Raw genomic sequence first — 14131 nt, forward strand, 5'->3', positions numbered from 1 at the left:
ACTGTTCTGTGTTCTATGTGAAAGAGGAGTGTTCAGGATGACATTGAACACAGAGAAGCTAAGTACAAACAATGCAAGGAGGGCACATTTCATTCTACCCACCCTCCTGCCCCAACCCCGGATTACCGTGGCACAAAAAATTCTGCAGATGCTGGAATCTGGAGCAATACACAAAAAGTGCTGGAGGAACTCAGCAGGTCAGGCAGTATCCATGGAGGGAAATAAACAGTCGACGTTTCAGGCTGACTGTTTGGTCGCACTATCATAGAAAAGATGTGGTTAAACTGGAAAGAGTGCAGAGAAGATTTATGAGGATGTTGCTAGGACGAGAGGGCCTGAGTTAAAGGGAGAGGTTGGCCAGGCTAGGTCTTTATTCCTTGCAACGTAGGAGAATGAGGGGAGACCTTATAGAAGCATTTAAACTTATGAGGTAGATGGTAACAGTCCTAGGGACAGAGGGGAAAGATTTAAAAGAGACCTGAGGGGCAACTTTGTCACGCAGACAGTGTTGAGTATATGGAATGAGCTGCCAGAGGAAATGGTTGAGGCAGGTACAATAGCGTTATTTAAGAAGCACTTGGATAGGTACATGGAGGTGTGTGGCTCAGAGGAATGTGGGCCAAATGTAGGAAATTGGGACTAATTGGGTGGGCACCATGGTCGGCATGGACTGGTTGGGCTGAAGGGCCTGTAATCCGTGCTGTATTGCTCTATGATTCAGCACCAAATGGACACCCCAAGAACAAACAGAAATGGAGTGAAAGTGCCACTCACAACCTGAGGGACTGTGAAAGGAGACTGGTCCAGGTCTGATACATCAGCAGGGATGAAGACTGAGCCTGATTCGAAGCTCTGAGCTACTTGAAGAGGGATCGGTGCAGAATGACGGAACCTAACATAACCATAGCAGGGACAGCAGTCCCAGGGAACAACTACAGATTCCGGAGCCTGAAACAAAACCAGAAAATACTGCACAAATTCAGACTGTCCAGCAGCATCCTTGAAAATGGTTCCTGCCATTTGCTGTGTATGTCTTGCCAGTACTTGACATTGCAAATTTCATTACCTCACACTTGTCTGGATTAAATTCCAACTGCCACCACTCTGCCCAACTTTCCAGCTGATCTATATCCCACTCTATCCTGAGACAACCTTCTTTGCTACAACTCTACCAATTTTCATGTTGTATGCAAACTTACTAATCAGACCATCAGGCCAACTCATCCAAGTCATTTATATACATCACAAACAACAAAGGTCCCAGCATCGATCCCTGTGGTACAGCACTTCGGGTCAGTAAAACACCCCTCCATCGCTATACTCTGCCACCTATCACCAAGCCGATTTTGGATCCAGTTTGCCAACACACTTCAAATCCCTTGTGCTTTATCCTTCTGGACCAGCATAAAATGCGGGACCTTGTCAAACACCTTACTAAAGTCCATGTTAACTACGCCTACCATTCTACCTTCATCAATTTTCTTAATATTCTCCTCAAGAGACATGATCTCCCCTGCACAAAACCATGCTGACTCCTCCAAATCAGTCTTTCCAAATGGTCATAAATCCTGTCCCTCAGAATCTTCTCCAACAACTTCCCACCACTAATGTAAGGGCCTGCTGATTTTAGGCTTATCCCTCCTGCCCTTTTCGAATAAAGAAACAACATTAGCTGTCCTTCAGTCCTCTGATACCTCATCTGTGGCTATCAAAGAGGCAAAAATCTCCATGAAAGACCCACTAATTTCCTCCTTTGCTTCTCTTATCACCCTGTGATAAATCCTGGGGATTTATCCACCTCAACATGTGCCAATGTCTTTAACACTTCCTCCTTTCTGATACAAACATGTTCCAGAATATCAGTGTTCCTCTCCTCATACTCACCATCCTCCACATCCTTCTCCCTGGTGAATGTCCATGAAAAATATTCATTTAGGACCTCACCCACATCCCCTGGCTCCACACATAAATTACCACTCTGGTCCCTGGGGGACTGCTCTTTCCTTAGCTACACTCTTGGTACTAATATACTTATAAAAATTTTGTGATTCTCCTTAATCTTGCTTGCCGAGGCCATTTCATGGCTGCTTCTTGATTTCCTTACTTTTTTAAGTTTAAAAAACTGCATGGAAATTGGTGGGACATTAGGTGATGATGAGTGTGAGGACTGACTGTTAGGGAGACTGTCAGAAAGGGGGCTAAGCAGGATAATGGGACACTGATGTCTGGGTTTGTCTGGGAGAGGGCCAGCTCAGTGTTCTGAAGTTCCAACATACAACATCATGTGTGCTGTGAACCCCAGTTGTTTCGCCATGTTTTATGGCAGGTATATCACCTCTTACAGCAGTTACTGAAATTGCTTGCTTATCTTTATTTCTATTTAATTTTTGCAAATGTTGAAAATTATAAATTATTCAGTACAAAAGTATTGACCCATCAATAAGTATTTATATGGACAATTATGTCTGTTAGCAAAATGCTGGAAATATGAAATTAAAAAATTCTAAAATAGGAGGTTAAGCAGAGTCAGTGGAGAAACAGAGTTAATGGTTCAGGCCAATGACCTTCATCAGTTCTGAAGAAAGGCATTTAGGGTCCCTTTGTCCACTGTGTTTATCTTAAAGCTGACAGCACTGTTTCTCAAACAGTTAGAAAGCTCTTGGTGACATCATGGCTTCTACCCACTGCACAGTCTGTCACTTCACATCTTCAATGTTTCCCTGCGTGGCTTTTTCAGTTCTTGGTGCTGCTTGTGTGTGTTACTGATGTAGGACAGAGCAGTTGCTCTATATCAAAACCACACTGTACCTGTCTGTGTGAGCATTTATTGGGGTTGTTAATTGTTCTTTCATGGGCTTAGGATGTTGATCAGTACTTAATATCCATCCTGACTTGTTATTGAGATGATGACTGGCCCTCCTGGATCAATGCAGTCCTTCTGGTGAAGGTGATGAATGAACAGATGGATTTCATCCCAGGAACAATATAGTTCTAATTCCTGATAACTTGAGGGGAACTGGGAGACCAGTCAAGGCCTTGTAACCTGAACAAGTTCAAGGCGATGCATTTTGGGAAGTCATACAGAGGTAAGACATAAACAGTAAGTGGTAAGGAGCTAAAGGACACAACAAGCTGTTCTCTGTTGCAGTGTGGAAGGAACCTTTCTTCTACAATTCACCTGTGTTATAACTGCCCTGGAAGTTTTGGTGCACCAGATGAAGAAAAAACTTAAAAACTTTATTTATACAGCATGGTAATAGGCCCTTCCGGCCAAACAAGCCCACGCCGCCCAATTACACCTATGTTAGTCTACTAACCCGTACATCTTTGGAATGTGGGAGGAAACCGGAGCACCCAGAGGAAACCCATGCAGACATGGGGAGAATGTACACACTCTTTACAGAACGGCAGGAATTGAACCCCGATCACTGGTGCTGTAATAGCATTACTCTAGCCACTAGGTGTCTTAGATACACTATCTTCCCTTTGCAGTTTTGGATGGCACAGGCTGAATCTAATTAGGGTTAGGTGCCCTGGGAGAGTTAACGCTGTGTAGCTGGTGTTCACTGTGTCTCAGCTCCTGTGTTCTTCCCCTGCTGACACAGTGTTAAGGAAATGTCATCTTCCAAAGGGGTATCTGCCTTGGTAGTTTGTGATTGTGTGATTTTAATGTATGAGATGTTGCCATGAATATAAAGCTGTAGCTACAGGGAAGGATTGGAGCCTGAGGGGAGGTTTATTTAAGGTGTATAAACCTATGAGGAGACTAGACAGAATAAATTGGAAAGGCCTATTTCTTTTAGCAAGGGGTCAATAACTAGGTGACAGAGATTTAAAGTGATTGGCAGAGGGTTGGAGGGGAGAAGAGGACCAGTGTTTTCACCCAGTGGGTGGTGAGGTCTGGAACTCACTGTTAGAAAGGGTGGTTGGGGCAGAAACTCTCGTCCCATTAAACAGAATGTGGGCTAAAGCTGTGACCTGCAGGAAGTGGGATTAGGCTGGAAAGCTCTCCTCTGATCAGCACGGATAGGTGGCAGAGGTGGGGTTCATGTCCCAGCATGTGTGTGGAAATGTTCATGAGATACTTCTGAGGAGAATTTGCTGGCAATTAGGGACTGAGTTGCTGCATCTCAAATCAATGTCACTAACTACAGGGCATAATTTCACATGCTGGTGAAGGGTGGGAGATGAGAACGTGCTGTGCATGCTTGGTGTTGGTGGTGGGTGAGAGTGCCAGCTTCCTGGAGAAGGGTTGTGGGGGCCATGTTCTGGAAGAAATGGCCATTAGTTGAGAGATGGAACATGCATGCTGAGAGGTAAGTCAAGACTGGACAGTATTGGGAATGCACCTTGGGTGCAGAACCTAATTATTCTCCAATCTCTTCATTTGCTTTTTTCCAGATTATCTAAAGCATTTGTCTCCAGACACTACTGAATATGAAGATACGAAAGGTAATTATAGAATTATAGTCACAAAATGTCATTACAAAACTTCAAATGCATGGCAGTTGGCATCGGATTGAAGAGAGCTCTTCCACTCTGCAATTTATGTTCCCAATGCATTGTCTGTGAAAGCAGATTCAACAAACGTGTGATTGGGTAGTGGGTCCCGTAAGCTGATGGGGGAGGTGTGTGATTGGGCAGAATGTCCTATTGGTTGATTGGGTGAGAGGGGGTAGATCTGACCACTGATGGGGCAGCAGCTGTGTTGCACTGATCTGCTTGACTGGTTACGGAGCTGTTGGTGAATCCCTGAGTGGTCTGTCTGAGGGCTGCACTTTGTATGTGGATAGATCACTGGGCGTGGAAGTGGGCACAGTGACTGTAACTCAGCATGGTATGAATAGAGCAACTATACTCTAAATGGGCTGAATGTCCTCCTTCCTTGCTGTCACCATGCAGGGACTCTGGGATTAACAACCTCCAGTACTGGTGTTCCAGTACCAGTCCTCCAACATCAGTCCTCCAACACCATCCCTCCCACACCGGTCAGAGAGTCATAGAATTATAAAGCATGGAAACAGTCCCTTTGGCCCAACTGGTCCATGCCAACCAAAATGCCCATTTGTCTACGTTTAGGCCATATCGCTCTGAACCTTTCCTATCCATGTACCTGTCAAAGTGCCTTTCAAATGTTGTTGGTGTACCTGTCTCAACCACTTCCTCCAGTGGCTCATTCCATTTACTGTGTGAAAGAGTTGCGCTTCAGGTTCCTATTAAATCCTTCCCCTCTTACCGTGAACATGCCCTCTAGTTCTTGATTCCCCAACCCTGGGAATAGACTGAGTGCATTCACAGTATCTATTGCCCCTCATGATTTTATACACGGTGGTGGAGGCTGATACGATAGGGTCTTTCAAGAGACTGTTAGATAGGTACATGGAGCTGAGTAAAATAGAGGGCTATGGGTAAGCCTAGTAATTTCTAGGGTAGGGACATGTTTGGCACAGCGTTGTGGGCTGAAGGGCCTGAATTGTGCTGTAGTTTTTTTCTATGTTCTTTCTATAAGATCACCTCTTAGTCTCTTATGCTCCAACTCAATCCCTCTAGTCCTGGCAACAACCTTGCAAATCTTCTCTGGTATTGGTATTGGTTTATTATTGTCACTTATACCAAGGTACAGTGAAAAGCTTGTCTTACAAACCGATTGTACAGGTCAATTCATTACACAGTGCAGTTACATTGAGTTAGTACAGAGTGCATTGATGTAGTACAGGTAAAAACAATAACAGTACAGAGTAAAGTCTCACAGCTACGGAGAAAGTGCAGTGCAATAAGGTACGAGGTCACAACAAGGTAGATCGTGAGGTCATAGTCCATCTCATTGTATAAGGGAACTGTTCAATAGTCTTATCACAGTGGGGTAGAAGCTGTCCTTAAGTCTGGCAGTACGTGCCCTCGGGCTTCTGTATCTTCGACCCGATGGAAGAGGAGAAAAGAGAGAATGTCCTGGGTGGGTAGGGTCTTTGATTATGCTGGCTGCTTCCCCAAGACAGCGAGAGGTAAAGACAGAGTCCAAGGAGGGGAAGCTGGTGTCCGTAATGCGCTGGGCTGTGTCCACAACTCTCTGCAGTTCCTTGCGGTCCTGGGCAGAGCAGTTGCCGTACCAAGCCGTGATACATCCAGATAGGATGCTTCTATGGTGCATCTGTAAAAGTTGGTGAGAGTCAAAGGGGACAAACCAAAAGGGGACAAACTGCACTCTTTCCAGTTTAACAACGTCTTTCCTATAGCAGGGTGACTAAAACTGAAAACAATACTCCAAGTGTGGCCTCACCAGTGTCTCGTACAACCACACTATGACATCTTAACTTTTATACTCCATGCCCTGACTGATGAAGGTCAGTGTGCCAAAAGCGTTTTTCACCACCCTATCAACAAGTACATGGATAACTGAAAGTGACTCCACTTTCAGTTATCCTTGTACTTGTACCCCAAGGTCCATCTGTTCCTCAATACTCTCCAGGACCTTGCTGTCCACTGTGAAAGTCCCATCTTGATTTAACTTTCCAAAATGCAACACCTCGCAATTAACTGAATTAACCTCCATTTACCATTCCTCAGCCCACTTACTCAGCTGATCAAGATCCGCCTGCAATTTTTGATAACCTTCTTCATTGTCCACTATACCACCTGTTTTAATGTCATCTGCAAACTTACTTGTACATTCTCATCCAAATCATTGATATAGATAACAAACAACAGTGGGCCCAATACCAACCCCTGAAGCACACCACTAGTCACGGGCCTCCAGTCCGAGATACAACCTTCAACCATTACCCTCTGCTTCCTACCATCAAGCCAGTAGTGTATCCAAATAGCCAGCTCTCCCTGGATCTCATGTGATCTGACCTTCCAGAGCAGCCTACCATGTGGAACCTTATCAGAGGCCTTCCTGATGTCCATATAGACCACGTCTACTGCCCTGTCCTCATCGATCTCGTTGGTGACTTCATCAAAGAACTCGATCAAGTTCATAAGACATGATCTCCCATGCACAAAGCCATGCTGACTATCCCTAATAACCTCCTGTCTTTCCAGATGCATCTATATCTAATCCCTCAGAATCCTCTCCAGTAACTTACCTACCACAGATGTTAGGTTTACTGGTCTATAGTTCCCAGGTGTTTCTTTGCGGCCCTTCTTAAATAAAGGCACAACATTAGCCACCCTCCAGTCTTCCGGCATCTGACCTGTGGCTAACGATGATGCAAATATCTCAGCCAGGGTTTCCACGTTTCTTTTCTAGCCTCCCACGGTGTTCTTGGATATACCTGGTAAGGCCCCAGAGATTTGTCTACCTTCTTACATTTTAAGACTTCCAACACGTCCTCTATCCACAAGACATCACCATTAACATTTCTAGTTCCAAAGTCTTCATGTCTTTCTCCATGGTAGAAATAGAGGTGAAATATTTATTGAGAACCTCACCCATCTCCTGCAGCTCCATATGAAGATGTCCACTCTGGTCTTTGAGAGGCCCTTTTCTCTCACTAGTTACTCTTTTTTCCTTAATATATTTACAAAATCTCTTTGGATTCTCCTTAATCTTCTCTGGCAAAGCTATCTCATGCCTCCTTTTTGCCTTCTTCATTTCCTTCTTGAGTGCACTCCTGCATCCCCTATACTCCTCCAGGGATTCACTTGATTCCAGCTGCCTGTACCTGACCCATGCCTCCTTTTACCTGGCCAGAGTCTCAATATCCCTCATCATCCAGGGTTCCCTACTCCTGCCAACCTTGCCCTTCACTCTAACAGAAACAATGTAGACCTTGAGCTCTCACTATCTCACTTTTAAAAGCCTCCCACTTGCCAGATATCCCATAAGCTCTTGAATAATACCATCAAAATTCACCTTGCCCCAATTTAGAACTGGAACCTGTGGACCAATTCTGTTGCTTTCTATAACTATTTTAAAGCTAATAGAACTATGGTTACTGATCCCAAAGTGCTCCCCCACTATTGCCTCAGTCACTTGCCCTGTCCTGTTACCCAAGAGTAGGTCAAGCTTTGCCCTCTCCCTAATAGGTCCCTTTATATATTTTGTGAGGAAACTTTCCTGAACACACTTAACAAATTCCACACCATCTATGTGGTCCCAGTCTATCTTAGGAAAGTTTAAATCCCCTACCATGACAACCCTATTATTCTTGCAACTCTCCGCAATCTCTCTGCGTATTTGTTCCTCTAATTCCCATTGTCTATTAGTGGGCCTATAGTACAACCTCAGCAAGGTGATCATCCCCATCTTATTTCTCAGCTCTGCCAATAAAGCCTCACTGGATGATGCCTCAGTAATTTCATCTCAAACTACTACCATGATGCTCCCTTTAATCAAAAATTCAACTCCCCTCCTCCACCTCTATCCCACCTAAAGCACCTGTATCCTGGAACATTTGGCTGTCCCTCCCTTAGCCATGTTTCCATAATGGCTATAATATCCCAGTCCCATGTAGCAATCCGCACCCTGAGTTCATCCACCTTACCTGTGCAATTTTATCTTTTAGACTTTACCTGCTGTGCTCCTGCCTGTCTTGTCTTTCCAACTTGCTGTTGCTTTGTGGCCTCCCATCTGCCTCACTGCTAGATTCCTCTGCCTCCCCACCCCCCAAATCTAGTTTAAACCCACCCTAGTAGCACCAGCAAATCTGCCATCCAGGATATTGGTCCCCCTCCAGTTTAGGTGCAACCCATCCCTCTTGTACAGGTCACCTCTGTCCCAGAAGAAATCCCAGTGGTCTGCAAATCTGAATCCCTGTACCCTGCACCAACTCTTCAGCCATGCAGTCATCTGCCATATCCTCCTACTGTTCCCCTCACTAGCATGTGGCACTGGGAGTAATCCTCCAACGCCACCCCCCTCCAACACCATCCCTCCAACATTGGACCCCCAATGTCATCCCTCCAATACCATCCCCACAACTCCAACCCCAACACTGCCCCTCCAACACTGTTCCACCAACACCGGTCCTCAATCGCCGGTCCCCCCAACTCCATCCCTCCAACTCTGCCCCCCCCCCAACAACGGTCCTCCAACGCCGGTCCCTTCAACCTGCTCTCCCCCTGCTCTCCTCCTGCCCCTGATCTTTCCCCCTCTCCTGATCTCTCCCCCTCCACTGTCTCCTCCCTGCTTTCTCTCCCCCTCCGTTCTCCCCCGCACTGTCACCCCACTCCCCCTGCCCTCTCTCCCTCTCACTCTCCCCCGCTCGCATTCTCTCTCTGCCCCACCCCCACTCTCTCCCCCACGCTCTCTCCCCTGTTCTCCCTGCACCCTCTCTCCCTCCCACTCTCCCTGTACCCTCTTTCCCCCGCTCTCTCCCCCACCCCTGCTCTGTCCTCCAGTGCTTTGTGTATTGCAATAGTTTTTCCTTCACCCACTATCCTCCACCCCAACCCTCTGCCCACTCTCTCTCGTGCTCTCTCCTCCTCTGCTCTGCCCCTGTTCCCGGTCTCTCTCCTTCCTGTTCTCTCTCCCACCCAGCCCCTACTCTCTCTCCTCCAACCCCTGCTCTCTCTTCCCCCGGCTTTCTCCCAACCACCAGCTCTCTCTCCCCCATCCATCCCCGCTCTATGGACAAGAACAAGACTCCCGGATGGTATGTTGCCTCCCAGTGCCAGGGTCAGAGATGTCTCAGATCGAGTCCATAGCATTCTTAAGGGTGACGAGGTTCTGCAAAGTGAGTTAAGGGAGTTAGGTGCTAAGTTAAAAGACAGGACATCCAGCGTGGTGATCTCAGGATTGCTACCTGTGCCATGTGCTAGTGAGGCAAGAAATAGGAAGATAGAGCAATTTAACATGTGACTAAGGAGATGATGCAGCAGGGAGTGCTTCAGATTTTTGGATCATTGGGCTCTCTTCCAGGGCAGGTGGGATCTGTACAAATGGGACAGTTTGCATCTGAACTGGAGGGGGACCAATATTCTTGCAGGAAGATTTGCTAGTGCTGATTGGGGGGGTTTTAAAGTAGAGTTGCAGTGGCAGGGCAGAACCAGAGTGGCAGGGCAGCGAGTGGACTGGCTGTGGGGAAAATAGATGTTAAGCCTATAAGCAAAGACAGAAGTCGACTGGTTGATGAGCATAGTGGGACTAATGTTCTGAGGTGCATCTATTTCAATGCAAGGAGTATTGTAGGTAAGGCAGATGAACTTAGAGCATGGATCAGCATATAAAATTATGATGTAGCCATTAGTTAGACTTGGTTGCAGAGGGGTAGGACTGGCAGCTTAATGTTCCGGGGTTCCAATGTTTTAGACATGATAGAGAGGGGGTTATTAAAGGGGAAAGGGTGGCATTACTTATCAGGGAAAATATCACGGCAGTGCTCAGAGAGGACATACTGGAGGGTTCATCCACTGAGGCAAAATGGGTGGAACAGAGGAATAAGAAAGGGATGACCACGTTAATGGGACTATATTATAGACCTCCCAATAGTCAGTAGGATTCAGAGCAATGAATTTGTAGAGATGTATCAGACAGTTGCAAGAAAAAATAAGGTTTTGATTAGGTAATTTTAATTTTCCACGTATTGACTGGGATGTAAAGGGATTGCATGGGATTGAGTTTGTCAAATGTGTTCAAGAAAGTTTCCTTAATCAATATGTAGAGGTCCCAACTAGAGAGAGCACGATACTGGATCTCCTATTAGGGAATAAGACAGGCCAGGTGACAGGAGTGTTGTAGGGGAACACTTTTGGATATAGTGATCATAATTCCATTAGTTTCAAGATAACTATGGAGATGGGTAGAACTGGTCCTCTGGTTGAGATTCTAAACTGGAGTAAGACCAATTTTGATGGCATCAGAAGGGATCTGGCAGGCGTGGATTGGGATAGGCTGTTTTCCGGCAAAGGGATGCTTGGTAAGTGAGAAGCTTTCAAAAGTGAAATATTGAGAGTACATAATCTGTATGTTCCTGTTAGAATAAAAGGCAAGGCTAGCTGGTTTAGGGAACCTTGGTTATTGAGGGATATTGAGGCCCTGGTAAAGAAAAAGGTGGCGCATATCAGGTATAGGCAGAGGCGATTGAGGAGTATAAGAAATGCAAGAGAACACTTAAGAAAAAATCAGGAGGGCAAAAACAAGACATGAGGTTGCTCTGGCAGACAGGGTGAAAGAGAATCCCAAGGGTTTCTATAGCTATATTAAGAGCAAAAGGGTAGCAAGGGACAACATTTGTCTTCTTGAAGATCAGCATGGTCATCTGTGCATGGAGCTGAAAGAGGTGGGGGAGATCTTAAATGAATTTTTTGCATTTGTATTTACTCTGGAGACAGAAACAGAGACTATGGAACTGAGGCAAAAGAGTAGTGAAGTCATGGATCGTATCTGGATTACGTAAGAGGAGGTGCTGACTATCTTGAGGCGAATGAAGGTGGATAACACCTGACAAGGTGTTCCCTTGGACCTTGTGGGAGGCTAGTGCAGAAATTGCAGGGACCATGGCAGAGATATTTAAAATGTCCTTAGCCACGGGTGAGGTGCCAGAGGACTGAAGGATAGCTAATTGTGTTCCGTTGTTCAAGAAAGGCTCTAAGAATAGGCCGGGAAATTATAGACTGGTGAGCCTGATATTAGTCATGGGTATATTATTAGAAGGTATTCTAAGGGACAGGATATATAATAAGCATTTGGATAGACAAAGTCTGATTAGGGATAGTTGACATGGCTTTATGCATGGTAGGTCATGTCTAACCAATCTTATAGAGCTCTTCGAGGAGGTTACCAAGAAGGTCAATGAGGGAAAGGTGGCGGACATTGTCTCCATGGACTTTAGCAAGGCCTTTGACAAAGTCCCGCATGGGAGGCTAGTCCAGAACGTTAAGTCGCTTGGCATTCAGGATAAAGTAGTCAATTGGATTCAACATTGGCTTAGTGGGAGAAGCCAGAGAGTGGTAGATGATGGTTGTCTCTCTGACTGGAGGCCTATGTCTACTGGTGTGCTGCAGGGATTGGTGCTGGGTCCGTTGTTGTTCATCTATATTAATGATTTAGATGATAATGTGGTAAACTGGATCAGCAAATTTGCGGATGACACCAAGATTGGGGGTGTAGTGGACAGCGAGGAAGGCTATCAAAGCCTGCAGCATGATCTTGACCAGCTAGGAAAATGGGATGAAAAATGGCAGATGCAATTTAATACAGGTAAGTGTGAGGTGTTGCACTTTGGGAGGACAAACCAGGGTAAGACTTGCACAGTGAATGGTAGAACATTAAGGTGTGCGGTAGAACAAAGCAACCTGGGAATACAGATCCATAGTTCCTTGAAAGTGATGTCACAGGCAGTAAGGGTCATAAAGAGAGCTTTTGGTACTTTGGCCTTCATAAATCAGGGCATTGAGTACAGGAATTGGGATGTTACGTTGAAGTTGTACAATATGTTGGTGAGGCCGAATATAGAGTATTGTGTGGTTACTTACCTACAGGAAAGATATCAATAAGCTTGAAAGACTGCAGAGAAAATTTACAAAGATGTTGCTGGATTTAAGGACCTGAGTTATAGGGAAAGATTGAATAGATTAGGACTTTATTCCCTGGAGTGCAGGAGAATGAGGGGGAGATCTTACAGAGGTATCCATAATCATGAGGGGTATAGATATGTGAATGCATGCAGGCTTTTTCCTCTAAGGTTGGGTGAGACTAGAACAAGAGGACATAGGTTTAGGGTGTAAGGTGAAATATCTAAGGGGAATCTGAGGGGAAACTTTTTCACTCAGAGCATGGTGCAAGTGTGGAACAAGCTGCCAATGGAAGTGGTAGATGCGGGTTCAATTGTAACATTTAGGAGAAGTTTGGATAGGTACATGGATGGGAGGGGTTTGGAGGGATATGGTCTGTGTTCAAGTAGATGGGACTAGATGGGCTGAAGGGCCTGTTTTTGTGCTGTAGTACTCTATGACTCTCTCCCCCACCCCTGCTCTCTTACCCCTGTCCTTGCTCTCTCTCCCCTGCCCCCATCCTCTGCCCTCCCCCCCCCCACCCTTGGTCCCTTGTTGATGATGACCTTCTCTTTCCTGTGCAGCTGTGTTGGCCGTCGTGGCTGAAGTCTGTGATCAGGTCCGGCTGCGTGTGAAGCACGGGGTAAGGATTCGTTGTTCATTACTCGAATGTCCTGGGACAGGGTGAGAGAGGTCAGGGACAGGTCAGGACAGGGACAAGCACAGTCCGAGACAGGGACAGACTGAGACCGGGTTAGTTTGATCCCATACAGGAACACAGAGGCATAATGAAATCACCAGTCAGGTAATCCCGGGACCACACTGTAAATCCCACCAGGGCTGTTGGTACATGGAAAATTAGTTGGGAAGCAGAAGGAGTAGATTCTTTTGAAATAATTGTTGAGGAAGGAGGACCTGAGGTTGATGTGACTCCACACTCATCCTTGCACCACATACAAGGCACGTCAGGAGAGGGATGGTATAGTTTCTGTTGCCTGGACAACCAAACTCCCCTGTCCACCACCCTAAATACACACCCCTTCCACATTGGCCCACAGTGACAGCATGGGGCACCGTGCACACACCCACACACCACGGGCATATTCTCACCCCCCTTCCCATTCCCATCTCTTGCCCCTTACCTCACCCTTTGCCCTTTTCTCCCTTCCTTTCCCCTTTCCTTTTCCATTCACAGCCTCCCCCTCCGCTCCACCTCTCCCACCTCCCGCCACCTCCCCAATTTCCCCGCTCTCCTTCTCTCTCCTCTCTCTCTCCCCTCCCTCTCCCGCCTTGCCCCTCTCCTTCTCTCTTGTCCATTTCCTTTCCCCAACCCAGCTTCTCTCCCCCACATCTCCCCTTCCCCCCGTCCAACCCCCTCCATCCCCCACTCCATCCCCCCTCCACCCCCCCCCTCTCCATACCCCGCTCCGACACTCCCCCTGTTCTTCTATCTATCTGTTTTGCACTATCTCCATCTCCGACCATCGCTTTCTTTCCCAGCTCCCTTAATGATGATCATTTTCATGTTCAAACAGGAGAGTCTTCAGAAGCTGCTGGCTGTGGAGCACCGAGTGAAGGGCTTCCATCAGGCCTTCCAGCCCGGCAGGGTGAGTGCATTCCCTCCTGTCTCTCAGTCTGCTGTTCACTTCTCTTGTCCCACTGCCGGCCGGTGTCTGCAGAGCTAGCTGGTGCCTGC

At 46.5% G+C, this 14131-nt stretch overlaps 1 protein-coding gene across 1 annotated transcript in view; it reads left to right on the forward strand.

Annotated features, from left to right (window-relative positions):
* Window positions 1–14131, forward strand: part of LOC127571380 (FYVE, RhoGEF and PH domain-containing protein 5-like) — a 165868-nt gene that overhangs the window by 58191 nt on the left and 93546 nt on the right. Inside the window, exons 9-11 of the mRNA XM_052017694.1 lie at window positions 4402–4452; window positions 13020–13078; window positions 13971–14042. Coding sequence (XP_051873654.1) covers window positions 4402–4452; window positions 13020–13078; window positions 13971–14042 — 182 coding nt within the window. The remainder of the gene's footprint in view (window positions 1–4401; window positions 4453–13019; window positions 13079–13970; window positions 14043–14131) is intronic.

The sequence above is a fragment of the Pristis pectinata genome, chromosome 6 (assembly GCF_009764475.1).
Source record: "Pristis pectinata isolate sPriPec2 chromosome 6, sPriPec2.1.pri, whole genome shotgun sequence".
Taxonomy (NCBI): Eukaryota; Metazoa; Chordata; class Chondrichthyes; order Rhinopristiformes; family Pristidae; genus Pristis; species Pristis pectinata.